The following is a 27,013-nucleotide window of genomic DNA, read 5'->3' as shown; positions in this document are numbered from 1 at the left end:
TAATGCTGTCGTCTCGCTCCATCACCAGCACATGTGTCCATCGTCCGACTAATAAGAAAACCGGGGGATCCAAAGGGGACAGGCTGACCAATTATCTTTTTTTTTGATATTGAAGGTCAGTGCTTGGCGAGTCCAATGTACGCGTAACACTCGTTGCCAGCTTTGGGTCCCGCTGTTGGGTGTTTCGGCGGCAATGCTTGGCACGTGTCCCATACACGGCGATCCCATGTCAGGGAATCCAGACAGATTGAGAGGAGGGCCCTTGTTTGACCATGATAACATCTGCATGCGAGGCGGGCTCTCGGGCCATTTTTGGCTCTAACCTTCCCTTTTTTTGTCTCTCTTTCCTTCATCGTCTCTTTGTCTTTTTTTGTTTTCTTTCTTTTCACCTACATCTACATACTTACACTTCCTCACCCTTCTTCGCTCTTTCCCGTCACTACCTCACCGACGCTTGACGCGAATAGAAACCTCCACCGATTCAACTCGGAGGTTTATGTACATATCACGATTGTTCTTTATCTCTCTCATCTAGATATTTGGACATCGTTCTTTTTTTTTGTACAACCGCCACAATGTTTAGGTCTTTCGGAGGTATGTTACATGTTGCTTTGCGATGCTTTTCCCAAGTCCCCCCTCCTTCTAACATTGACTCTAGCACGTATATTTGCGGGCATATTCGTCGTCGTCTTCCTCATTCTTATTTTCCACAATGAAGAATCCGCTGGCACGGCTCTCCTTCCTTACCTGCCTGTCCTGCCATCAACAGGCTCATCGCAATCCTCCTCACTACTCCGAGCATGGATAAAAGACCGATCCGCTCTCTCCGAGAAATCGTGGAAAGCAAGTCTCGACCAGCGAGAGCAAATGGCAAAATCCCACCCGGATAACCCAAGGATCCCCTTCTTCCCAATGGACTTTTTGAAATACCCATTCACCATCTGGGACTTTTTCCCCCCAACCTGGACCTGCCCCCACGACATCCAGCGCGTAGGCCGCATGGGCGACGGCGGAAAATGGGTCTGCGGCATGAGCGTCTACGAAGGACTTCCCGCAGTCAAAGCCTCCGCATCTGAAGAGTCGTCCCTCTCCAACGCCCAAGACGGCCTCGTAATGTACAGTTTCGGCATCAACGGCGAATCCTCATTCGAAGCAGAAATGCTCGAGCGCGTGCCCAGCGCCCGCATCTGGGGCTACGACTTCTCCGTCGACGCCTGGGGCCCGCAGATTGCACCGAAACACCGTCACCGCACTTTTTTCAAGAAGGTCGGACTCGGAAAGGAAGACGCACATGATGCTAGTCCCCCATTCTGGACTCTTCCCTCCCTCATGAAGCAGAACAACCACACCTACATTGACATTTTGAAAATCGATGTCGAGGGTAGTGAGTACGATGCGCTAGATACCATGATGGACGCTTTCGACAATGTGCAATCCGCATCTGGAAAGTCGGTGCTGCCAATTGGCCAGGTCATGATTGAATTGCACTTGGGAGATGGTGTTTCCACCAACAACCAGGTCGGTGGTGGCAGCGTCGATTTCGGCCGCTTCCGCAGCTGGTGGGAGCGTCTGGAGCGCATGGGCATGCGCCCCGTGTGGATGGAAATCAATCTTTTTGCCGTTACGCTCGGCAAGACCAAGTCGAATCCTAGGTGTACAGAATATGTTTGGGTCAATGCGAGGGATCAGAGGAATGTACTTTGGAATGTATAGATTTATGGTTTGAACTCCCGCCTCCCTCTGTTTTGGGGCTTTTGAAAGTATTAGAGCTGGAGGTGCCAAATTTGGGCGTTTTTTTCCTTTTCTTGTTCAATGGTTATGTATGGCATATGGCTACTGTTGCTATAAGTTAGACGGATATCTACACGTGTTCGTAATAGAACACTTGTTCCCTCCACCTCTTTCTCTCTCTTTGACCCTTAAATCATGATATAGTCCACTTTATGCTCCATCAGCCACCGCTGTCAACATCATCCCACAACACCTACACAATACATGTATAGCAAATCCAACTTTCAACAAACACCAAACCATCTCATCTACACTCGCTCCCTCTTCCCATTCCACCACATTCCCACCCTCCACCTTCTCTCCCTCCTCCCCACGTTCCAACCGCGGCCCCCGAAACCCCGGCGAAACACACCTCGTCGCCAACCCGCTTTCGGCCCGAACACCACCCTCCCCCACTTTTTGCCCTTCTCTCCCTTACAACCAATCCCTCCCAGCACCAGGCTGAAATAAAATACAACGCAGAGTATTACCGGCACGTCCATGTCACCCTTGTCCAATACCCGTTCTCCCCAAACAAACGATGATATTTCTATCTGCCGTTCCCAACATCATCAACGTGCAACGTGCCGTTTGTACACTTTATCTGGCGGTTACGGCAACGGGGGCTGGAGATGAAAATAAACAGGGGGGGGGGGGGAGGATATGGAGACTCTTATCTATTTTTCCTTGATGTACTATGCTTAGGGATGCAAGTACTTGGTCGTGTGCGGGTGAGCTGAATGGGGAAGGCAGAGTGGAGAGCGAGAGGAAGAAAAGCGGGGGTGTGGATGTGCGTGGGGAACGGGGTTGGACTGGTTGGTTTAGTTACTAGCTATTATTATTTTAAAATTCTCCGTTGCCAATCACCTTATGGGGCGGCGCTTTGCTGCTTTTGGGGCGCTAGGGGGCTAGATAGAGATTGAAGAGGGTGTGGGGATGGTGGTAGTTGGGGAGGCTGCTTGCGAACGCTTTTGGGGGGAAAACTGGGATTCACTAGTATGCTTTTGTGAAAAGACTTGGGTTGGTTTGCTGGTGATGAGATTCATGGGGCGTAAACTTGGTGGCGTAGTGCTCGTCCAATCAATGTGGTGAGGTTGTATGGGGGCTTCCCCGGATTTCCAAATGTCATCCGTGGGTTCCGGGGTTTACGTAATGAAGCGTGAGGTGCCTGAGGCTCGTCTGGAGTTGTGTTCAAGAGTCTTGGTTGTTTTGGGGGAGTTTTTTTCTCTTATTATTGGGATGTGCAGATTGACGTTGTTCCAATTGAGATTCAGCTACGCGAATTGTGTATAACGTTCGTGACTTCATGTGCGCTCAGAAATGTTGGCTTTGGGTTCTGGCTCCATATTCTAATACGCGAATAGCAAAGATTGGGTAGTTGTGTAATTCTCTATCGATGCTCAGCTCTGAGTCAAAAATCGCGGCTATCCAAGATGATGGTAACCACCAGTCACTGACGCTTCTGGCGGAAACTTCATTCACCATTTATCACATCTAGCGCATAATCACTTTCCAGTCCCCAGTCCACTCCCAAAAATCTTATCAATCCTCGTCGCTCTCTCCCACACAACCTCCGCTCCACCATCTTCACCCCTCTTCTTGAAATAAAGTATCCTATGCTGAGGAATAAACTCTTCGTCCGTCTGCTCCGTCTTCCACCTCTCAAGTCCTGTCTCCTTCGCACCAAGAAACCGGTCTTCATATCCGATAATGTAGTCACTGGGATCAAGACTTGGGTCCCAGCGTAATCGATTCAGAACATCGGAGGCGGGACGAAGTTTTGAACTCGATAAGGGCGTCGCGGTGGGCTTCGGGCGTTGTGGGATTGCACGCTGCGGCTTGGCTTCATCAGCCTCCTCGAGTTCTTCTTCGAGCTCTTGTTCGTCTTCTGAATCAGAGTCCATATCCATGACGTAGTGTCCCCATTCTCGTTCATCTAGCTGTAGAGTCTTGACATCACGCCTCTTGACTAGCGACGCATCAATCCAGGAGGTATTTGAGTCGTAATTCTTCTCATCAGTTCGGAGCTGGGTGAGGAAGCGATCAAGCACTTTTTCTAATGCTCTCTTGGCCTCTTGTTTATCTTCAGGACCTCCAGTCAAGTTGCCTTCTGCTGCTTTCGATAAGCCAATCAGGTAACATCCCTGAAAGTCGTTGCTGTCGGTCAAATTATTGGGAGTATCGTCTGTGAATAGAGCTGGCCAGACCCGCACTTCTGATCCCGGAAGTGCTTTGTGGATGTCTGCATAGTCAGTTAGAGTGTATACGTATTACTTCAGGTCTCGGGGGAATTACCAACGACGATGGATATGCAACGTGACTCAACCCAACCAACCAAACTCTTGCCTTTTGCAAGCATACGGCCCCAGAACTGGATGTCAATCTTGATAAAATCATTGTAAGCGTTCAGGAACTCAACAACTCTAGAAGGAAGACGAGGTTCTGAGGCCAGATCCGATGGTGTGCTGAAGAATTTTTGCCAGGTCATACCAGGCTCACTTAACCTCATATCGGCAGCCTTGAACTCCTTGATCAACATCTGCAAACCCGGAACCGTAGATTTGTTTGCGAAATTGGAGTTGGGTGAGTGGAAGCTAAGGATAACCATGGGCTCCCTTGCACTGCGGTTGTATCGCGGCTTCTTCTTGTGAAAGAACGCATCATACACCATATCATTCGCCCAGTCAAAGTTTGCGTAGTGCTGAAAAAAGCTCACGACTATGTCTGCAACACTTATTGAGCCAGCGTCATGTGCTACGCTCTTGCAAACCCAGGAGAGCATGAGGGTGATGTGCATTCCGCCCAGGTAACCAAACTTTGCAGCGTAGAGACCGCGCTGCACAGCCCACAGCTTGATCAATCGGTAAGCCTGGCGGAATATTGATCGCGATGGAATTGTGCGCTGGAGGTATAGTAGGTCGCGGTACGGTTTCAACTTGCGAAGCGAGAGCATCGAGAGGTTGAGAATGGGGTCGGATGCTGGGATTTCTGCAAATTCGGACCATCTATAGGAAACATGTCAGTACTGTTATTAGGAGTAATCAGATATAGGCACTCACCTTTCGACCACTTGCGCTGCAGGGCAATACTGCAAGTCCATCAATATGCCATTGACAGAAAGTTCAAGCATAGTACCAGTAGTAGCTTCAACCTTTCTCAAGATGCGCACTTGAGGGTTTCCAGCCTTGACGAGACGTTGTCGAGCAAGTTTGAAGAATGTCTTCGAGCTGATGGAACCAATGCAAAGACAGTCAATGTCTGAACCGGATGTCCAAACACCCAAAGCATACGAGCCGACTGGTACTATGACTAGCGGGATACCAGATTGCCCAGTCTCTGTATCGTTATTTGTGTCCAAGACTATTCGTTGGAGAAGCGCAAATGCTTCTTGTCGCTGTGCCGTTTGCTCCTCGTTGGGAATCATACCATGGGTTTCAAGTGCTGAAGACATATCAGAAGACTCCGCCAAGGTCGCGATCGCGCGCTTCAATTGGACTGAGGGTTGATTGACGGAATCAGTATCCCTTGTACTATCCATCGTTCCACCATGTCCGACCTTTAGTCTTGCTCTTACTCCGTAGTGATCACTAGCGACTATCTGTACACCATTGATAGTCTCAGGCTGACCAAATTGATTGAACCGAGTCACATGAAGAGTATTGTTTGGGCGGACCAGTATCCTGTCGTAGCGCTGTGGGCGATCGTGCGAAGTCGTGGTAGTTCCCGCAGCAAGTCTGTTGTTTTGTGGATCAAACGTCGCGGATTCTTCGCCTTCGTATAGATCTCCCATATCGGCAATGCTTGTCTGGTCCGTTCCTTCAATTCTGGCAACGGCCCAGGCGTCGAACAAACCAGCATCGCTAATTGAGGTCTCTATAGAAGAGAGAGTGTTCGCGGTCTCTTCGGTGATCGCCTTGTTCTTGCAAGCAGTTTCAATGGTGTAACTTGAGGTGACAATATTAAAGTCGCCGGCAATGATCCATGGCTCATTCTCATAGTGTTGCTCTAGATGGCTGATGAGGGTTTTCATCTGAGCTCGTTTAGTTGCAGTCGAGCCATCAGTAAGGCCAGCGGTCAAGTGGACACTGGCGACTACCAGACCCTCCGAGCCTGACGAATCAGATGTGGCCAGCCCTCGAAACTGTGCAACAATGGCGCCCTTGTGCTTTCGATAGAATGGTACTGACTTCCAAGAAAATGGATAACGGCTCAGAACAACAATGTTTCGCAAACTGGGTAGTGGCCCAATGTCGGGTTGTTCGGGTGGTCCATGGGAAACGAACGGGTATCTTCGCTGAATCTCGCTGTCGCCCAGCATATAGGATAGGAAGTCGTCCGACATCTCTTGTAGTACCAGAATATCCGCCATTGCGGGGTCCGAGAGGATGTTAACGACGAGCAAAGAATCGCGATCATGTGTGGGAGGGTACTCGCTATCGATTAATACATTATAGCTCGCGACTGTGATTGTCTCCGCTTCGACTTTTTCGCGCTCCTCAGCAGTGTAAATTGACCATTTGTATTCATCTTCATCGAAGTAGTACGTCGACCCTGGCTGCACTCCTTGGCTGGGCTCTTGCTGGACTATTTCATCTCGAGTGTCCTCAGACTGGAGTGCGGTTACATTCGAAGGAAGGCTTCGTATCCAGTAATTAGGGCTGTCGGGTCTTGGGACGGCATCAGAGGAGCAAATGTCGATGGTAGCGAAAAGGCGCATGCAATCTGTCGAATCAGAACCACTCGTTCGTTCACGTACTAAGATAGCAAGTGATCCAACGCTAAATCGTAGGCGCGGTATGAGTTTTGCTTTGTCCAAGAGATATTCCCGTGCGAAAACTGTGTTGTCCTCAGATTGGCCAAGAGTGAGATGTAAGGTAGATCGAGGAGGCTGTTGTCCTATAGCTTCCAGCACTAATTTCCGTAGTGATTCGAGCGTCGCATTTACATCGCCATTGTCGTGCCTGGCACTGTCTTCGCTAAGGAAGATTGTGCACCTGTTCTTTTGAGTAAAATACCCGGCTTGGGCTAGTTCCACATTAATTGGGTTGTTTTGATCCAGGTGCGTTGCAAGATAGTCTTGGATTTGTTTCTGTGCCCGTGGAAGCTGCTCAGGTGCTACGAATGGGTATACGAGATTGACGTGTGCTGGCCATCTTCCAAAAGCCTTGTCGTAGAGCTCTCGCAACTGATCCACATAGCCGCATTGTGACCTGGGTGGTAAAATGCAAAGAGCTGTATCATACGATGCTGTTGAAATACGTGCGGGTGCTGTAGATTCCTCCGCAGACGCCATTGTTCAAAACGCCACAATTTTGGTGAAAAGCAATGCTAAATAGAAAGAAATAGCGGATGGGTATCGTGTAAACGTGAAACGAGAAAGTGGTGGCGATGTTAAATGCCAACGAGCATAGAATGATACTTATGTTGTACCAGAATACATGTCCACTCATGCGAATCCACTTAGAGCATAAACGAGATGTCCACAATAGGCAATAAGTATGACTGTAGCTGTACTTGGCGCTCGTGCATCAGTGAGATATAATGAGTCATCTACGCTAACCGAAACGGGGGCATGCGCCACAATTATGGATCGAGCGTGTCTCAAATGCTTGCAGCGCAAGAGGCGAAGTCATAGCAGGGCCGATTATACTCTCATGAGAAAAGTAACAACAGCAGTTGGTGTATGTAGACTAGGCAAGAGGCTAGTGGGGTGATTACATCATACTACTACTAGGGCGCAGCCCACAACAGGCGAACGCCCTTCATCGAACAGCGTCATGACGTTTTCCACACAGCTATGGCGAGACTATCAGATCTACCAAGTGAACTTCTCTTCGAGATTATTGACCTCGTGGTTACCTCTATCCACTGGCCGGAGGAGAGCAAACGCTACCGGCCAGTAGACGATACAGGCCTATTCCCTAGAAACATATATTGCGTCCCTAAGCTGAAACTCGACGGACGACACCCTGCACTGAATCTATTACTCACGAGTCGGAAGCTTTACTTGGAGACGCACACCTACCTCTCAAATAAGCCACAGACCCTCGACCTCGATGTTGCAATCATTGACGACCATTGGATTTGGCCAACGTGGCGAAATCTGCCCGTGCGAAAAGACGGCGCCTTTGACCGAATCGACGTCCATTTCATTCTTTGCTGCACTGAACACGAGCGGTCACTACAACATGAGTGGAATACGGACTCCGTAGCAGGTTCTTGCAAGAGCACGGATAAGGACTGTCGGCCAGCTACAAGGTACTTGAACTGGCGGGCATTGAATCCACTCAACAACCTCGTTAGTAGCGAGAACATCGACGCTTCTGTCGTCAACACGCTCTCCGACTTCATGGAACAGCCCTTTTCAGGCGAACCAACAGGACGTCCGTTCATCTTCAAGACCAAAACGCTAGCGTTCCATATCGATACGAGTGTCTACAGAGACGGGAACAGACTCCTAAGTAAATCAGAAGTGCCGGTGAGAGCAATTCATCAACTCGCCCATCTCTACTTCAAACAACTTTACCCCGCCAATGTCGAGAGAGCAAAATATTTCCTGAACGATGTGCAGGAGTATGTCCAAATCTGGTTTCAACAATGGAAAGAGAATGAACAGGTTTCGCCGAGAGTTGAAAAAGTCTTATTCTGCATTGATGGGGCGACTGTGCGAGAGCTAGATCCGGCTCAATATGCACAAGGAGTTAGCAAAGACTGAAACACGAGTACTTCATTGAGTGGAAGCACTAAGCTCTTGTCTATTCAATCTTTCTTCCGTATACTCTTGTACAATACACAAAACAAAACAAAAACGACCGCACCACAAAACAAATTCCACATTTTCCCTTAGCATCCCTTGAACTCTAAGACATCTCGTCTATCTCACACTCCACCCCAAACTGACTCCCATATACCCCTTCACCCATCCACAATACTCTTCATAAACCTCTCCTCCGACTCCTTCGGCATTGACGCAGTAACCCAATACCCCCCTTTCGCATCCTTCCCGACCAGATTCGTCATGTGCGCCAAAGACACCCAATCACTCTGGCGCCTAAATATCCCATTAGTATGGTAATACGTCGGCCTCCCCCTCCTTCCTCTTCCATTGCTCTCCTCGCTCCCACCACGCACAAGAGCCGCCGAAAAGTCCGTTTCGAAAAACCTCGCTTTATTCCAGTTACTCATGATGATTGTCTTGGGAATCATCGTCGTACCCGGTGGGAGTATGTGGTCGTAGCGACCGAGCCGCTGGTCGCGATGCGTTTTTTCGAGCGCCTCGCGGTTGCCCTTTTCGACGATTTCCTTGCGGAGTTTGGCGGCGACGTGGCCGAGGGGGAGGCCGAGAAAGTCTTTTAGTGTAAAGGGGGTGAAGATACCGGCCGTGGCGTTTCCGATGTATGCGGTGTTTTTGGGGATTAGGACTTTGTATTTTTCCGTCGCTTCGCTTAGTACATCGCGCATTTCGAGGACGTTGAGGACCAGGATTGGACGGGTGGGAGGGTGCTTTGGGAGGTCGAGGTCGGAGGTTACGAGGTGCCGGATTAGCCAGGAGGTGATGATGTCGCCGTCGGAGAGGAACGGTGTGGTTTTGGGAGGAGCAGTGGTGTTGTAGGTTACTTGAGAAGGGTCGAGTGAGGCGAGGTCGCTCATTGCTTCATTGCGTAGTCGGGCCATGGAGGGTGCTGGTATGTACATTTTGCGATCGCATTGTGGCTTGGGGGTCTGGAATAGGCGCCAGTGAAGGACAGCAAGGATGAGTTTGAAGTTGGGTAACTTGGGTAGCCTCGATATCCAGTCCTTGAGACTTGATGCTGTCGCCCATACCGAATGTTGTTTCTTTTCTTCATCTTCCTCATTTTGTAGCGTGCCAAGCTCTTCTAAATAGTCAACATCGTAGTCCCAGAGTTCTGGTACGTCTTCATCCCTTCCTTCTAGGACCGCGATCCATGCATCCAACAGTGTATGGAGTCCCAACGCATCCATTAGTGTATGTAGCCACGTTATTGTAACCAATGTCGCATCTTGAAAATTGGCAATGTCCAGCCCTAACTGTGCCTTGTCGCTGTGAGTCCAATATTCAAGCACTTTTGGACCGCCCTCCCGTGGCGTAAGCTCAGTCGTCACAGGTAAGGTTTCAAATGATTGTATACAATCATTGTCTTCGACATTGGGCAACCTGCGCGACACGGGATGTTCTTGCAATTTCATATCGTACGTCTTTTGAGTGTAATCAATTGGTGGACGATCCTTGGTGTACTGGGCCGGAATATGATTCTCAAGTCGTCCACCGTTGTTGTTCCAACGTATTCGTGCTCCCACTTTTTTCCAACGGGGCTTCTCAAGCAATTTCCAAAGTGCATCAGCGAGCTTTTGGGCATCGAGAACATCGTCGAAGCGCATAGTGAGCTCCACCGCAATGTTTCTATGTTCACTTCTATCATCCTGGCTATTCAGCGGTATGACTGTATCCGTTGGTATGCGCTTTGGAGCGGGTCGTTGTCCAAAGGCGTAGTTGAGAAGGAATGACATTGCAATATTTCCGAGAATTTCCGAGTATGGGAGAATGATACTGGTGTATAGTCGAAGAATCTCATCGATTCGAAGTAATGTGTTATTAGGATTTGTCGTCTAATTCTTGTCCGGACTACGCCCTTTTACAAAGAAAACAGAAAGCGAGAAGAGCGAACAAGTAGCACAAAAAAGGATTATTTAATATCTTATTGTTCAAACTTTACGCACGAATCGCGTGTCTGCTTACGTGTGGCAGAGAGAGATTCGTGGTCAGACTTTCCGGTTGCTTCCGAGGTGCCTGAGACCCATGAAGTCGTCTCCGAAACCCTTGTCCTGAGTCACAATAGAAACAGTTGTGAGGTTCAATCGATGAAAACTCATCCATAATTCTAATTGTGGAAGAGAGGAGTATTCACTTCCGGTTACTCCTTTGTCGTATTTCCGGCGCTCATCGATCTTAGTATTTAGTCTAGCATCCGTGCGGCATCTGGGGAAGTTGGGTCTGTGCCACGGGGCAATTTTCATCCAACCATCCGGATCCACCAAGAAGGCCTTGGTACATATTTTGCAACGTGGAACATCTAGTGCAAGAACCGGCGCACCAAAAATCTACCGGATTCAGGGTAAGAGGGATTTTTACCAATTCTGAAAGAGTAGCAAAAGGCATCTTCTGACTGAACTTCTCCCTCACTGCCCAGCTGGCATTCACCAAACGCCAATACCAATCATCAATCATAACTCATTATCATTAATCATTAGCATCAAACGTCTATCAATTCCCCGGGCCCGTGAAATTCCCTATGAAAACAACCAAGATGGCACAATAAGCCGCAGATGCCGCAAACAGCTCGTGTCTCGCCGCCTTCGTCAGCAAACTCATCGCAGCACTGAACAGCAACGTAAAAACCATCAAAACACCAACTGCATTGAAAGTATCCCTCTTGTTTATATCCACAGCAGCAGTAGCGTTCTTGTCAGTAGGGCTGGGTTCAGCATGTGTAGCAGTACTAGTGAGCTGGTACATGGTGACTACAGGGACGACGAGGAGACAGAAGATAACCACAGTAATGAGTACGTTGACGAGTTTGTCGATGCGAGAGCTGCTGTAGAAGGAGACGTAGGGGTTTGTTGTTTTTTCTTGGGCCTCTGGTGTGCGGAAGTATTTCTAAGCAGCAGCAGTCAGCATCGTGTGACGGGGTTTTGCCACAAGAGGGTGAATGCTTACCTGGAGTGGCAAGGACTCGGTTCGGAAGACTTTTTGTAGGAGGCGGTCGATTTGGCCAATTACTGTCTCTACGCCACCATCAAAGGTAGCCCATTCGCGGCCGTTGTGCAGTGAGACAATGTCTTCCTTGGTGCGGATGGAGTCCATTTCAGCGTCCATGAGTGGCTTTTGGTTGTGGCAGTAGCGCCGGACGCTGCGGTAGTTGCGGTCTGAAGGTCTTTGGAATGACTCCAGTGTTCTTGCCTTGATGAGGACCTCGTCTGAAGATGGTTGTCAGTCTTGACATCCAACTCCAATTTGTAAAGTTCGATACTCACCATACTCCAATAGCTTCGACTGGATCTCACGAAGTATAACTCGGCGGGTACGTGGCTCCCCTTCTCCATCAGGCTGTTGAACATCATAGTCTCTTGACTTCAAACGGTCGGCATCTTCGTCATGATCTTCCCAATCAATTTCGTCCAACTCCTTCTCTAGACAAGTGATTTGGTCTTGCAGGTCAAGTAGGACGCGTGAGTGTAAGTAGCTGAAAGAGCGGTACAATGAGAAATTTGGTTCGCTCGCTTGGAATGCAGCAAGTCTGGGAAATCCGTTGGGGGTTTCCTCCACTGCCAATTGTGAGAAATGAGCGACCTAAGGAGAGGGCAATGCATACACTTGCGCGTTCTATTTTCGGTCACATATTCTGGTTCAGGTGCCGAACGGAAAGGCACCGTTATCCGTTGGAGCAATTTGGGGCGCTTTTCCTTCCCTTCTATCCGAACATTAGTTTATTTGGTTTCCACGAAGCGCGCATGGCGTCTCGATGTACTTGGTCCAGAGTCTCCGAGCCATTATGCACATGGGTGCTGACGGCAAGGCGTTTTCACATGCGATGGCTACATGCGATAGCGACATGACGAGACGGGGCGTTGAGCCAAGACCGGCAGGCAGACTTTGGGGGCCAAATGGGCGGGTGGGAACACCTACGAGGCTGTGCACTCTCAATATCAATCGAATCTGTCCGCACGGACGGATGGATCGTGGAGTGGGTGTCGTCGGCGGTTTCAACAAACTCCTCAGCTAGAGTTGCATCTGTGTTGGTCGGGGATGCTGGGGATCCGGGGGCCTTTTCGATGTAGGTGTCTCCCGTCATGGTTCGAGGAGGGGTCATTATGGGCCTGAAAGGGAGCGCAGCTCTTCACGTCACCGAGGATGCAATAGGAGAGAGGATGAAAAGTTTTGCACAGGTTCAAGAAATGGTCAGACAGACATTAAGAACAAAGTGTGGCTCGTAAAAGTGTGGCGGAATAGAAATTGCATAGCCATCAGACATGACTTGGGACGGGGATTGTTGTCCCCCTCAATAAAGCTCAGCCCCCGAACGCCCCTAACGCCTCATGCGCGATTGGTTACTCCCGCCTTGATTTCAGCTGCCTGGCAGCTACCGGTGAGCTGAGCCACATGGCAAGGCGAGGTGACAACGCTTAGTTACCAGGCTTCAGTTCCTTCTCGCGAGTCCATCCAGATTCGACCCTCATGTTGTAGACATCCTTGAGCTTGTACTCGACATAGCCCGCAGGATTGGATCTGCGGTCGTAGATTGTGAAGACACCCTTGCTGCGCAGGCCATTGACGAAAACTGGCTTGTGGACGACATCGCCCTTTTTGAACCGCGCGCTTGCCTAAGGCATTGTGAGACGGCATTGCATGTGTAATGGAGAGCCCCGAGCTTACCATTGCGGCGTCGGGATCCACGCGCACGCCTGATTTTGTGTCTGGAATTTCATATTCAGGCTGAGAGGCCAGAAACTCGTCGTGTGGCTGATTGTCAGCTGCGTGAATGTCTTCAGCAGGCTGCATGTGCTGCGTGCCGAGTGTGGTGGTTGCCATGGCTTGGGGAGATGCGAGAAGTGAGGCAGAAAAGCCTTGTGGATTGTGCCCTTGAGGAAGAGAAGAATCGGGTGTTAATATACAAGTCCTTATTGCTGGCCTCTTAGGAGGACGATTGATGCAGCCCCAGGCAGCACAGGTTTGTGACTGGTATGATTACAGATGGGGGCCCAAATGGTTGCTTGCACAGCCGCCGCTTCGGCATCGTTTATGCCTTGTCCGACCAACACCGTTTATCAGCTCGCGCTGGAGGCGCACCTCGATTGAGTAAGCCAACATTCCCATGTGCAGTTTGCCATGAGCAGCGTTCGCACACGGCACCGATGATTCCGGCAAGACGATGGTCGAAAATAGATAATGGAGGCTCCGTGTGCGGCCCCCAAGCGGAAATTGGCCCGGCGTTGATTGGCAGGCTGGCCCTCGCATCTACCACATCTCCCCGCTCGCGCGTGTCGTGCATGTCCCGCCAATATGGGGGCTGAAAGCCACCGCGAACGCTTTCTTAATTATGGCTGGTTGCTGCAAACCTCACCTTCTGCAGCAACCCCGCTGTCCTCTTGATTCATGGCTCTCTCCTCAGACACTGGCGCGCACGTCGTGCAAACAATGGTAGCCGAGGCCGCTCCTCGCGTTGTAAACCCATATCCAAACAAAGTCATCCATGCCGACATACGCATACAATCGATTGACGAAGAGCCATCCCAAGATGGACCGGTTCAGCAGAGCGATGGGCGTATGCCCGAGAGCACCTCGAGCGCGGCAGATGCTGAATACCAAGAAAGAGCTGCAGAGATGCAGAACTGGTGGGCTGAGGCTATTGCACGAAACATGGACCTGCCGGAGGGGTACTCGCATGTCGCAGTGTTGATCATCAAGTGGGCGGATGACCTTGACGAGCTCAAGACGGGCGAAGAGGTGAGTTGGTGTGAAACACGTGTTGGCGTACGTCACCGTCTGACTTTACTAGGCAAGGGAACTCGGCGCTCTCTTCCGTGATAGATTCAACTACGCCACCAGCATCGTCGAACTCAACGTCGTAAAGAAGCCACAGCACCAGCTAGACAGCTATGTTAGCGATTTCATCTGCAACAACGATGGACCAGATAATCTCTTGATTGTATACTACACCGGCCATGGCGTTTTCAACGACCAGAAACACTGCCTCGAACTCACGGGCAGTCTCCGCAACAACGTTCTGCTCCAGGATAGAGGATTCCGCACGACTGCCCGCGCAACTTGGAACAAGGCAGAAGATCTTCTCAGGCATGAGGATGTCGAGGGAGATGTCCTGACCATCCTGGATACCTGCTACTCGAGCAATTTTGTCAAGTCTTCCAAGGATGGCCACAAGCGATTCGAGCTTCTCAGCGCATGTGCAATCGATCAGACGACTGAAGCTCCTGGCAAGAACTCGTACACCCGCGCGCTTATTGATGCTATCAAGGAGCTCCTAGACAAGGACGGCGAGGGTCCGATATCTACATTCCGTCTGTACCAGCGTATCAACATGGACCCTCGCCGCAAGGATACTCCGTCCCAGATATGGTCGCGTGGTAAGAGCGTTCACTACAGCGAACAACACATCTTCCTGGCGCCTCTGAAACTCGCGAAAGCACATACGTTGCACTTGCCCAGTTGGCGGACCAGGCCCAGGGGTTACCTGACCCTGCGTTTTGGTCTCCGAGATCCAATCCTAAACCAGCAGCAAATTGAGTTTATGACCAAAGCTCTCTCCAAGTCCTTTGCCAACAAGGCACTAATGGGTCTAAGGAAGATTGAGTGGGTGGAAATGGAGTCTGCACCACCCATGTCGCATTTCGAGCGTGTTGCTTCCGTCGTGCGCGTCGTGGCACAGTGGAAGAAGGCTGTGGTTAAGAAAAAGGAAGCAAGGCAGTCACAGCGCCATGATAACCAATCCAACCTACCGCACATAAACGTCGAATCAGCCAATGCGCTACACAAGCGCGCACGCACAGAAGCGGAAACAGATGAGCTGCCACATGCGAAGAGAGCATATCTCGACACCTCGCACCCTCCCTCGCCGCCAGTGTCAGAGTCTTCGCGTGCCGAAGCCGAAGACTCCTGAAGTCGTACTCTTTTTTTTACCGATTCCTTCGAACCTTTTTTTTCGCATTTCAGTTGAGTTTGCATGAGCTTAGGATACCCATTGTCGTGCGCTGTATACCATGATTTCAACTTGTTATTTTTATTTCCGTAGTTCCGTAGCGTTCCGTCTTTAGCTGCGTTGGCAACATTACTATTTCTCGCTCATGTGGCGAAGGTGGCACCACTTTCCAATCTCACCACCATCACCAAACTTAGCTTACCCAATGCAATGCAATAACGCCACACATGGCGGCGTCCTCCGTACCGTCACCTTGTTCTCGCACAAACTCGCATCCACGCTCCGTGACTGCATGACTTCGTCCACTAACCATCGTATAAAAGGCTTTGAGTACCTGCCACTTTCGTATCCACCACCACAACAAAGCATCAGCAATCACATCTACATTACACATACACATATTCAAGCTTGCATCTCAACCACAACCAGAGATCCCAGCAAATACAACACCGAACATGACAGCTACCACAATCATCACAGCTGTACCAACAAACCAACACGACCACACCATCGGTCATTGCCGCGCTCAACGGCACACACTCTACGCGTACACCGAGCATTGCCAAACAGTCGATGCAAAACCAAACCCTACTGTTTCGCAACCTCAACCCTGCAGTGAAGACGAGTGGACAGAGAGTTCAGAAGAGCTTGCGCGCTGGGGCATACAAGCTGCTGAGCCGGCGAGACAGGATGCTGTTCCTGCGACGAGAGTGCATGAAGAGCCCGAGTGTCTGAGGATCGAGGATGTTGCAAAGTTTTGGCAGTAACTGGATATGAGGATTGGAGTTTGGGAGTTAGCAAAGGGATTTGATGGCATTTGTTATTTTTGTAGAATAGATTTTTAGAGTTGTAATGAAATAAAGAATGCATGCATGCATGCATGATACCAAAAAATCTATAGTTATTTCGTGAACCTTCCACCACTTCATTATCTCTTGGATACTCATGGTGAATCAAATCATTATACCAAGTTCGCATGCAAAACTACCATTCCGTGTTAGTACACGATACTCCACAACGTCCGTTGGAGAAAGCAACGGAGTTGTATTGCCCCACATCGCCCACACCTCGCTTCACGTCAAAAATCATTGTCTAATATATTTTACCTAGTACCCAAAATTTCCATCAATCATCACAGCATTCAGGTGCGGTGCCAGAGTGGTTAATGGGTATGACTCGAATTAACTAGATATCATATGGCTTCGGCCGCAGGAGTTCGAATCTCCTCCGCATCGTTTTTTTCTTTTTGCATCTTAAGTGAGATGGCTGACCCACACGTGTACAACGTTATCTTTTGCGTGTTGACACAGTTCTGTTCATGCTGATTTGGCTGGGTGGTTACTTTTTTTTTTAACTTCGCATGAGATGGCTACATAGGGGTGCGAGCAGCGTCTAAATGCCTAGGAAGATGAGAGATGATATCCATGGTAAGTGTATATAGTATATTTATCATCATTATCTACTTACGAATAAACATACACGGTAACATGTAGTATGTGCAGGATGGGAGAAGCACATGGAATTAAGTTTTCTCTACCACTTAGTACACTCGCACCATGAAGAAGTCTCCTTCTCTCAATCAACATATCTAACTAAAAAGTATTCGTACAAACATCTTACTACCCAATAATCAGTGAACCATGACCATTCAGACTGGAAAGATTGTGCTAAACGGGATCGTATGCTATCTAATTTTTCCAAAAATATCATTAAGCAACACAGCGCCGTGCGCATTTCGTGCTAGCCTGTTGGTACACTGCAAATTCTAATTTCGTATTTTTTTGACTCTATACCAGTTACTTGGACAAGTGATTCAACTTGTTGGAATTCGTTTTCACCGGGAAATGTTGCATGTTTCGATGATGGATAGTTTTTTTCAGTATTACATGTCGGCCCTGGAAGTCCTGATGATTGGCCTACTCGAGCAGTTCAGATAATATTGGCAAACACGATGGATGTGCCGTTTCGATGATTGTCTTGATTATGCGAACGTACTTGGATAGTTCCAAAAGCGCAGGATCATCTCTCGGCAATGGTAAGTGTAGAGTTTTTCACGAAATTTGGTCTTCACTCCAGGTAACATGTATAACTGACAAAGTGAAACAGATTCATATTATCGTGACGACTATAATGGATATCGTACGTAGATGCGCAATGGTATCGCTCGCTTAGTGTAGTTGCCCCAAGGGTTTTAGAGCACAGCTCCGGAAAAAACCGCCAGCTACAACTCAACCAAACTCTCTCTTGATCAACATTCGTCAAGCTAATGCTGTCCTAATGTACAAAAAATTGACACGCAAGAACGCGCCCATATCTACAACAGCATCTTCCTGGGGTCCTCAATATACTCCTTGACCTTGACCAAGAAAGTGACAGCCTCTCGTCCGTCAAGAAGTCGGTGGTCGTAGGTGAGGGCGAGGTACATCATCGGCCTGATCTCAACCTTTCCGTTGATGGCGACGGGCTTCTCCTTGATGGCATGCAGACCGAGCACAGCCGTTTGTGGGAGGTTGATGATGGGAGTGCCCATCAGACTGCCAAAGACACCACCGTTGGAGATGGTAAAAGTACCACCGGCCATATCCTCAATGGTGAGCTTGTTATCACGTGCCTTTTTGCCAAGGTCTGCAATGGCCTTCTCGATGCCAACCATGTCCATGCTCTCTGCGTTCCTGACGACGGGTGTGACAAGGCCCTTCTCGGTAGCGACGGCAACCGAGATGTCGACGTAATCGCGGTACACAATGGTGTCGCCGCCGTTAGGGCCCTCAATGGAAGCATTGACAGCGGGGACATCGCGCGCGGCGAGGATGCAAGCGCGGGAGAAGGCGGACATGAAGCCAAGCTTGACGCCCTTGTTCTTGAGAATCTCATCCTTGTAGAGCTTGCGGAACTCCATGATGGAGGACATGTCGACTTCGTTGAAGGTGGTCAGAGAAGCGGCCGTGTTTTGCGACTGCTTGAGACGCTCGGCAATTCGGAGACGCATGCGGTTCATCTTGACCTGCATTGAACGGTTAGTGCACATATAACATGAGACAGACTCTGTATACATACGCGACGCTCCTCACGGCTGCCGGGGGTTGCGGGTTTGGGCTCCTCCTTTGGCTTGGAGTCCTTCTTGGGCTCAGGCTTCGATTCCTGCTTGGGCTGCTCTTGTTGCTTAGGAGGCGCTGGCTTGGATTCCTCCTTTGGCGCCTCAGGCTGAGACTGCTCCTGCTGGCCTTCAGGTTGCGATGAAGTCTCCTGGTCCTGAGAAGCGGGTTCCTTGGGTTCTTGGCTGGCTTCCTTCTTTCCACCTTCTGGCGCCGCGCCAGGCTCAAGCTTCACAATCTCCTGTCCAACAGTGACGGTGTCCTCCTCATTGACCAGGAACTCCTTGATGATACCGGCCTCGGGCGCATTTACAGCAACATCAATCTTGTCAGTCTCAATGGTTGCGATTTCTTCGTCTTGCTCAACAAAGTCGCCAACCTCTGCACACATCGTTAGCTTGCCCCCGCAGTCGAGCAACGAGAGTTGATCGCACGTTTTGACCATTGCTTGAGAGTTCCCTCGGTGATGGACTCGGCCATTTCGGGCACCTTGACGATGGTGTCGGCATAGGTTCTTATCTGCTCGAGAGCGCATAGGCGCTGTGAGGAGAGCTGAGCTGGGCGCCTGTGTGGGGGGTGTCAGTTGATGGCATGTCGGTGGGGTGGAGCAATTGGCCGCACCTTGAGGCCTGGCCCAGAAGACCGGATGAGTTGGCTTTGGTGAGAGCCGAGTAGGAGCGGGCAGTAGGAGTGCATCGGGGGCTTGCGCGCAAAGCTCGCACAGAGCGCATGGCAGCTGGTAGGCGGCGGAGACACTGTTGGCCAGACATGACGGGCAGATAAGCGAGGACCGAAAAAGAAACGAGAGGGGCGGGGAGAGATGAACGCCTGGGTGCGGGCGAGGAGCGATTTGCTATGCGATAGTATGCTCGGGTAAGAGGACAGAAGACTTGAGGCAATTCAACAGCGATGATGCAGTTCTCAAACAGGCACAGCGACCTCTTATGTAATCACGGGTCCCGCACTCCGCCCTCCGCACAGGCCCCACGACTGCCATGCGAGTAATAGCTTCGTACATGCATATAATATATTAACCATAGTTCGTTATGCTACTATCTCATCGCAGCTATAGCTAGCTCTTCTGTCGCCTTCGCCACAACAATAATCGATCTGGTTATCGTATCCAATGGAGGTGTGCCTAATAGGCATATACCCGTTTTCGTGCAGGCTTCTTTTTTGACTCTTTTTACTCTCACTGCAAAGCTATTCTTTGATACTCTATTCCAGCAGGGTAGGATGTGGCCTGCTTTTCTTTTCCGAGTAAAATAATTTGATGTGCTATAAGCCAAGCAGATGCAACAAATTCAAGTCATAGTATATTAAAGTATGTAGACGTGTTACTCATATAGCTCGTTATCCTATCTTGACATATGTACCCATCATCATCATTACAGCTTTAGCCGCATATTACGACCGGTCCGAACAGTCTTTCAAACATGAAGAAATGCAATTCTACCCTCCCTAACTCATAGTTTGACTGTACTTCTCGCTCGAATCCTATCCCCAAACTTGAGGAACAAAAATGGAATCGGCACCAGTGCGGTCGCTATGAACCCCAACATACTATTACCCCATCCATATCCCATCTTCTCATACATAGTTTTACTGCTCAGCGGAACGAACGCTGCAACCAGACTCCTCAGCACCGTTGCTGCTGCCATGGCACTCGCCGCATGCACCGTGAACACATCAACCAGGTATGTGTTGGCAGGCAAAAACGTCATCAACAGGCCAAATCCAATCATGCCCGTTGCAATCATAGGCACAATAAAGTGTGTCTGGTACTGGACGCTCCAGCCGTACATGAAGAGTCCGCCAGGAATAGAGATGCCGCCGATGCACATATTGTAGAGCCGGTGTTCGGGGCGGAAATCGCCGCGTTTGATGTGCTTGTTGACAGTTTTGTTGCCGTAATGGACGACAATGGATTGCCCAATGAATGAACCTATACCTATACCTAGGAATGAAAGACCGCTTATGCTGCTACTCCATCCGTATTGCTTCCTGAAGACGGCCGAGAAGGTGGTGAAGAGGATGTAGAGATAGGCGTACATGACCGCGATGTATATGGAGATGGAAGAGCAGATTGGCGAAAGAAACAGCATTTTAGCCGGGCGGACGATTGAGTATCGGAAGAGTTGTTGAGGGGTAAGCCCTGTGTCAAGTTTGGAGCGCAGTTTAGAGTTGCCGGTTGAGGCTTTCAAGCGGTTGACTTTGCGTTGGAGGATGATGACAGCGGACGTTTCTGACATGAGGATAAGTGAGATGATGAAGAATGCACTACCCTGAGGTTTAAGTTAGCCGAGCTCTTATGTATCGTGATGAGAAGCCTACCAGTATAGCCACAAACCAAAAGTTCCATCTCCACCCCTTTGCAGCCGTGAGGAAGCCACCGATCACAGGACCGACGCAAGGCCCAATAGCTACATCAAACGCATCAGCCACATTTCCGCAGGAAAAAATGGCCATATTGACTTACTAGGCCCCATAATCCACACCGACATCGCTGTCCCCCTCTGCTCTCTCGGAATCAAATCTGCAATCGTGCCACCCCCAAGCACCATGGGCGCTCCGCCAAAACACCCCATGAAGAACCTAAACACAATAAACTGCGTCATATTTGTTGCCACAGCCGCCGCAATCGTAAATATAATAAACAAGAGATTGCAGCTGTGATATAGCGGCAATCGCCCATACATTTCAGACAGTGGCGCGATAATCATCGGCCCAAATGCGAAGCCAAGCACGTACACTGACACCATGAAGCCAGAGAGTAGGTCGTTTGTCGAATGGAACTCGCGCATGACGTCGGGTACGCCGGGTGCAAACTGCGAGCTCGCGAGTGGTGTGAGGAAGGTGATTGCAGAGACGAGAGATACTGTGCCCCATTTCTTGAAGGCTGTCCAGTTCATTGGGTTCTCAGGGTCGTCCGGACCGTCGAAGTCGACGATGTTGGGGTCTCGGTCATCGTCTGCTTCTGTGTCGTCGTCATCGCCGCTAGATATTGAATTGGTGTTGCCCTTTTCGATATCTTTCTCTCCTGGTTCGTATTCGTCTTTGACCTTGTGTTGCCAGGCTGCGTTGCCGGAAGTGTGACTTGGCACTTGATGTATCGAGCCAAGGTTGGTTGGGATATCTGCATCGTGGCCTTCGGCTACTGCTTGGTCAATGATCTCGCTTCTTGTGGGGTGTCGATAGAGTTCTGATGGCCCTTGTTCGGACATGGCGTTGATATGTGAGGAATAGAAGAGGTCTCGCGTTCGAGTTAAGTTGCTATCATTCGATGCTCAGAATGTATTGCGCAGCTCGTCGTTTCGAAAATACAGAGGCTAGTAAAGCACACTCAAAGGTAACTAGTAATTAAATCGATGGCACTAAGATGTGTATACTTCTCAACTATTTGTATCCGCGCCCGGGAATAGGCAAAGCAAATAGCTGACACAAACGTACGCGTACAAAGACCTGCATGATTGCTTAAGAAGCACAAGCTGGAACACGGCTAGAATACCAGCAGCCAAGTACGGGCCGGGGTGTGCAATCACCTCTATGTCCGCATCGTCAGTGGCTTGTCATGGAGAGATTGTGCGCTTAACCCCGAACATGGGTGCTTCAGGGCGTAAGGCGTGCTTTTTACCGGGGCCACCAAGTAAGTATACACTTGCATTGCATATTCGTAGGGCGCGTTCACGTATTATTGGGGCACATGGTCCCAGATGAAGTCTCTTGCATCTACTTATATCCGCGACTCACAAATTCCATAGAGTATTATTCCGTAGATATTTGGTTAAAGGAGACATATCCCGCATTGTTTAACCGAAATACCCCCTCTTTTCCCCACACACAACTCAGCCGCATTTTCGCCCATGATCGCATAACTACTCCCGCGGCTCAAAGCCAAGCCCCAGTTGTACCCTCTGTGTAACAACATAACTGGAATACCATCACTCTCTTTGAATTTGTAATCGTCGAATGAGAGTCGTATTATCCTCATCATGTGTCAAATCAAAGATATAGCGGTCGTATACCATCCACTAGTAAGTATGCAACCTTGCAAACATCACAACACCTCGGCCGAGCCGGTAAGCACACCGCCACACGGCTATTGGCTCCTGTGACCTGTTGCGCCCCACTAGTGTCCTTCGGCGGTTACAATGTCGCGACTCCGAAGATAGAGTGAGTGGAAAACAGTACGTTGTCCATGTCGTCGGCTAGTCACCGTTATATGCACATAATTACTTCTGGCTACCCACACGCTTGCTAGTGGTGGATATAAGCTGTCATAAAGCAGAAGAAACAATATATTGAGTCATACAAGTGGGATTTCTTGGCCATATAGGTAAGGTTCTGGGTACTATCTTCAAAGCCACCGACGGAGAGAAATAGCTCCTAGTAACAGTAGGTCAGGTAATTTTTGTCTTGGGTCACCGCTCTATCAAGAACCTAGCTGCGTATAGATATACATGGTAAGCCTACGAGCTAGGCTCATCCCAGACTAGTCCAGAACAAAAAAAGTCGGCCGAAACGCGCTCGATAAGCAGCGTTTCCCTGTACAGCACCACTTTCTTCATCAGGCTTTCCTTTTTTTTCGTGATGCTCCGAGTCAACAAACATGACGCATAGTATTGGAATCCTGATGCCCAAAGCTTCCGTCTCAGCAGGTTCCTTGAAGACACCGAGGGCATTCATGAAGCTAGTGGCCATCATGTCAGAAGGGATGAACGTAAATGTGGAAAACAACTTATTTTCCGCTTTGGGAGGGGACCGCGGAATTGCACCGCGCATGACCTTGCCATGTTGGAGATGCGCCTTATGCTAGTCGGACGACACGTCGGGTTGACATTTTCAAGAACAAGAATAAGAAGAATAAGAAGGAGTATACGACATCAGCTACGTAGTGTATTCGCCGGATAGTCAAATACGAATCTGTTTTACGGAACGGACCGTTGGATCCATGGATGCGGACTAGAAGGTACCAGAAACAATGTAGTAGTATGCTAGCGCAACAGAACAAAAAACCACCAATAGAAATGTTCATTGTCGAGTAACAAAAGCCTATTATTCACGGGCCCCATTGAGCAACTCAGATTACAGTAATTGCTTTTATTAGCGCATCGAAGGAATCGGGCCTTCTAGGATGCCTAATGAATACTAAATGTTCTACTAGGTAGCAACTTCATACTGCAGAGCGACTGAACTCGCCTTCAGGCTAAACAGATACAATCTGCTTACTGCTACGCGTTCTAAGTTTCACTTCGAATTGTCACTATAGCTGTTAAACATGAACCAACGAATTGATAGAAACATGAAAGCAACAACGGATCAGGAAAGTGCGTGTCTCGATAGCTCCACGCGTTACTGCATCATACGATATCTCTTCTACCTCCTTCTATCTCCTTCTATCCTCTACACCAACGGTCTCCAACAAACTGCGCCTATATCTCAACCTAAACTACAAGACAGCTTTAAAGGCTATTCAATTGTTCCGACACTCCAAATCCGGTAACTGGTTCGCCATCATGGATTCCTGAAACTTCAACGTAAGCTTCGAGGATAGTCGTTCCAAGATCAGGAACATCCAAATTAGTCAGTTCTCCTGTACCTGGATGTTTTACTGTAACCTCCAAAGATAGACCCAGAGTTGGTAAGTTCAAAGTATATCCATTGTGGTATGTAAGATTGGTGACCGGTGATACCCATGGTCCGGTAGGATGAATGTCGTCCTCTAAGGTGTGAACCTCGGTATGTCCATTAGGGAATAGAACAGTTGCAAAACGTGATAGTTTCAATGGAAGATTGGTTGAGGATACATGCCAAACGCTCATCGACCATCCATTCGATAAGTAGATGGTATAGAAGTCCCATCCTTTTGTGGGAGCACCAGGACCCCATTGTCGATCCAACCAACCCACTGATTCCTCAGGAATAACCGCAACATCAGTGCCGTTCACGTTAATGCTGCCTGTAACCCATAGTTGAGGAGATGCAATCTCATGGGTAATTCCACCCCCGAACCAATGAATTCCCGAACCTGCGTGGTATAAATTGGGGCCTCGCGGCTCGAGGGTGAGATTCATTGTCACACAGGGATGGAAGGTCTCTGCGTGCTGCACAGAAACCAGATCAGGTTTAGTCGAGTATTTGTGCGCAACCTTGTTGCTAATGTCGTATGTCGTATTTGAAAATGTCCCCGGAGTAAAATCAGTTCTCCCGTAGTATTCTCCTGTATCGATATCTAGGAGAGATAGGCAGGAATTGATGCCTTCCCCTGCAGTGATAACTTGAGAAAGAGTGGTAATAGCGAAATAGCCATGGCCATTCTCCGCAGTTAACCATAATGCGTACCAATAGCTGTTGATTAAATTGCCAGTACCAAGTGTCATCGCGGTTGTCAAGTCGACACCCGGGCCATTGATCTTGATATGTAAGCACTAACCAGCCAATTCTGTTGTAGGTACTTACGGTGGATGGTTCATCAAGTACTGGGGTGGTTGATGGTGAACGGAAGAAAGCTGAACCGGAACTCGCAAGAGCCGTTAACAACAATGCTGATCGACGCATCTTACGATTTTATAGCTGAGATTCTGTTCAAGGAGGGACCTAATCGCTCTTGGCTTGCTGTTGTTATGAGATTTGCTGCAGTTGGTACGGACATATCTCTACGACCTCGACGGTAGGCTTTAAGTGTTCAAGTGTCTAACAAGGAGACGATTACCATGTCTGTATATCTACATGAGTATTGCTAGTAATACCGAAAGTAGCAAATATCGGAGATCTATGCTACCGATATGCCGTGCATCGTCTGTTCCGCCAGCCTCCGCCTAGTCCCGACTACCGATATTTGCCTCTGTCTAGTCCCTGAATGTCTTCATCTACCTATGTCTCCTCATAATCGGCAGCCAGGCTACCCATGTTATTCAGATACCGGATCTTTGTCATTTCCAAACAATCAGTTGTCTCGGCTAACTCTGCTTTGATTTCAAGCGATACACCTGAGAATTTCAATGCATATTCAGGCACTAACCCTGAATATGTCAAGTTTTGGGCAAGATACTGAGTACCGCGATTTGATGAATATCTAGTAGGAAGCGGCTTGTGCACGGTCGAATAATGAAGGAATTGTCTATCGCGTCTCTTTGAGACTTCTACCGCGCTAGTTCGTGTGTACATCCCCCCGTAGGCCGAGTCGGTAATGGTCCCCAATGGTTATCGAATCGAACTTCCATTCAACTTCTCGGAAGACGGATCTGCAACAGCCCGCTTTGATCTCGAGCCCCTTTGGCTCCAGACTGGATACAGAAGAACATCCTTTTGGTAAGTACCAAACTTCCCATATGGTCTCTTGTTTGGCTACCCAAGTACCTTCGGCAACACACAAAGGTAACGGCATTTCAGCCAGGCCCCTTTGTCTCAAAGATGAAGATGAGATCAACAAATCCAGAAATCATAGCGTCTAGGCATCTCGATTCTACTATGTTTATGTGCATCAGCTTTGTCGGATCTGATAGATTGCTCAAGTGCTCTTTCCGTCCTATCCTCATCCTTTAGGCCATGGGGGCTATCTAGGGTCATCTTACCGACCACAACCAATTCGTGCTTGGACTGAGTGAAATTTCACCATCGAATTACGAAAACCTCTTTCGCGTTTGTCCGTGCCCTAGTCACCTTGGGTAGTCGAGTGACGGACTAAGTGACGGTGGGAGGCCTGCGCCACTTAGAGGGGGGATGGCACCTTCTCAATGACCCCGCATTGGAAAATGCCACGTAATACAACCGTCCCGTATACCTAGATTTGATCTGCCAAGGTATCGATGTGAACCGGGATACCACAGATGAAGTGCCGATACCTCATGCCAATTTCTACGTTCCAGCCCACGTGTTGCATGCCAATCACTTTCATATACACCGTAATCTGCCCAATCTGCTTAAGAAGCTGAACTAGCACAATTGGGTAGGACACCGTGATATAGACCCTTCAGCAGGTACTTTTATATGACTATGTATCTCACTCCGCCATTCTATGCGGTAAATTGATCAGCAATAAAGAAGACATTGGAAATTCCAATGGTACGACTGCATGCGATCTCTTCTTTTTTTTCAACTGCTCACCTCAATAACATTGATAACTAATTGTATATCTAAGACGCTTCTCTTGTATATCAGAGTTTGCTATAAGCGCGATCATAGAAAGTACTCAGAAGTGACTCCCAGTGCTGGTGCTTGCCTTGCTTTATTCATGATGATCATGAGGATGAAGAGCAAATAGTGCATAGTCGTTCCTAGGCATCGCATGGCATTGCAGCATGGCAAACTATTCGGTACATAATGATAGACAGCATAGAAGCACGTTAGTGGTACTCGGTGGCCTTGACTCTAGCTCAGGAGATATGATTGGCTGATAACACCCCGCCGATCACA

General features: G+C 49.0%; 11 protein-coding genes across 11 annotated transcripts; 4 read left to right on the top strand and 7 right to left on the bottom strand.

Annotated features, from left to right (window-relative positions):
• Positions 1–575: 575 nt before the first annotated feature.
• COCVIDRAFT_33301 (hypothetical protein) lies at positions 576–1,713 on the top strand (the record flags this gene model as incomplete). Its single annotated transcript, XM_014706219.1, has 2 exons — positions 576–594; positions 659–1,713. 2 exons carry the CDS (start codon positions 576–578, stop codon positions 1,711–1,713), a joined length of 1,074 nt encoding a protein of 357 aa, XP_014561705.1.
• A 1,562-nt stretch (positions 1,714–3,275) lies between these two features.
• COCVIDRAFT_33300 (hypothetical protein) lies at positions 3,276–7,063 on the bottom strand (the record flags this gene model as incomplete). Its single annotated transcript, XM_014706218.1, has 3 exons — positions 3,276–4,012; positions 4,066–4,775; positions 4,830–7,063. The coding sequence occupies 3 exons, from the start codon at positions 7,061–7,063 to the stop codon at positions 3,276–3,278; spliced, it is 3,681 nt and encodes a 1,226-aa protein (XP_014561704.1).
• A 504-nt stretch (positions 7,064–7,567) lies between these two features.
• COCVIDRAFT_85698 (hypothetical protein) lies at positions 7,568–8,485 on the top strand (the record flags this gene model as incomplete). The annotated part of the gene is made up of 1 exon (XM_014706217.1): positions 7,568–8,485. The coding sequence occupies one exon, from the start codon at positions 7,568–7,570 to the stop codon at positions 8,483–8,485; it is 918 nt and encodes a 305-aa protein (XP_014561703.1).
• Positions 8,486–8,809: 324 nt separating this feature from the next.
• On the bottom strand, positions 8,810–10,299 carry COCVIDRAFT_22269 (hypothetical protein; the record flags this gene model as incomplete). Its single annotated transcript, XM_014706176.1, has 2 exons — positions 8,810–8,821; positions 8,902–10,299. 2 exons carry the CDS (start codon positions 10,297–10,299, stop codon positions 8,810–8,812), a joined length of 1,410 nt encoding a protein of 469 aa, XP_014561662.1.
• A 754-nt stretch (positions 10,300–11,053) lies between these two features.
• Positions 11,054–12,641, bottom strand: COCVIDRAFT_33297 (hypothetical protein; the record flags this gene model as incomplete). The annotated part of the gene is made up of 5 exons (XM_014706216.1): positions 11,054–11,446; positions 11,507–11,766; positions 11,824–12,114; positions 12,162–12,260; positions 12,476–12,641. The coding sequence occupies 5 exons, from the start codon at positions 12,639–12,641 to the stop codon at positions 11,054–11,056; spliced, it is 1,209 nt and encodes a 402-aa protein (XP_014561702.1).
• Positions 12,642–12,972: 331 nt separating this feature from the next.
• Positions 12,973–13,348, bottom strand: COCVIDRAFT_33296 (hypothetical protein; the record flags this gene model as incomplete). The annotated part of the gene is made up of 2 exons (XM_014706215.1): positions 12,973–13,170; positions 13,223–13,348. 2 exons carry the CDS (start codon positions 13,346–13,348, stop codon positions 12,973–12,975), a joined length of 324 nt encoding a protein of 107 aa, XP_014561701.1.
• A 594-nt stretch (positions 13,349–13,942) lies between these two features.
• On the top strand, positions 13,943–15,464 carry COCVIDRAFT_11706 (hypothetical protein; the record flags this gene model as incomplete). The annotated part of the gene is made up of 2 exons (XM_014706143.1): positions 13,943–14,293; positions 14,346–15,464. 2 exons carry the CDS (start codon positions 13,943–13,945, stop codon positions 15,462–15,464), a joined length of 1,470 nt encoding a protein of 489 aa, XP_014561629.1.
• Positions 15,465–15,877: 413 nt separating this feature from the next.
• Positions 15,878–16,270, top strand: COCVIDRAFT_85884 (hypothetical protein; the record flags this gene model as incomplete). The annotated part of the gene is made up of 1 exon (XM_014706214.1): positions 15,878–16,270. A coding segment is annotated over one exon (393 nt), but the record flags the coding sequence as incomplete, so codon positions are not given.
• A 1,547-nt stretch (positions 16,271–17,817) lies between these two features.
• Positions 17,818–19,368, bottom strand: COCVIDRAFT_33294 (hypothetical protein; the record flags this gene model as incomplete). Its single annotated transcript, XM_014706213.1, has 4 exons — positions 17,818–18,507; positions 18,561–18,979; positions 19,033–19,163; positions 19,220–19,368. The coding sequence occupies 4 exons, from the start codon at positions 19,366–19,368 to the stop codon at positions 17,818–17,820; spliced, it is 1,389 nt and encodes a 462-aa protein (XP_014561699.1).
• A 696-nt stretch (positions 19,369–20,064) lies between these two features.
• Positions 20,065–21,822, bottom strand: COCVIDRAFT_22263 (hypothetical protein; the record flags this gene model as incomplete). Its single annotated transcript, XM_014706175.1, has 3 exons — positions 20,065–20,883; positions 20,933–21,021; positions 21,078–21,822. 3 exons carry the CDS (start codon positions 21,820–21,822, stop codon positions 20,065–20,067), a joined length of 1,653 nt encoding a protein of 550 aa, XP_014561661.1.
• Positions 21,823–24,060: 2,238 nt separating this feature from the next.
• Positions 24,061–24,978, bottom strand: COCVIDRAFT_85745 (hypothetical protein; the record flags this gene model as incomplete). Its single annotated transcript, XM_014706212.1, has 1 exon — positions 24,061–24,978. One exon carries the CDS (start codon positions 24,976–24,978, stop codon positions 24,061–24,063), a length of 918 nt encoding a protein of 305 aa, XP_014561698.1.
• Between the last annotated feature and the right edge of the window lie 2,035 nt (positions 24,979–27,013).

This window comes from Bipolaris victoriae, assembly GCF_000527765.1.
Source record: "Bipolaris victoriae FI3 unplaced genomic scaffold scaffold_4, whole genome shotgun sequence".
In the NCBI taxonomy this organism is placed as follows: Eukaryota; Fungi; Ascomycota; class Dothideomycetes; order Pleosporales; family Pleosporaceae; genus Bipolaris; species Bipolaris victoriae.
This window is presented reverse-complemented; position numbering and strand designations above follow the sequence as displayed.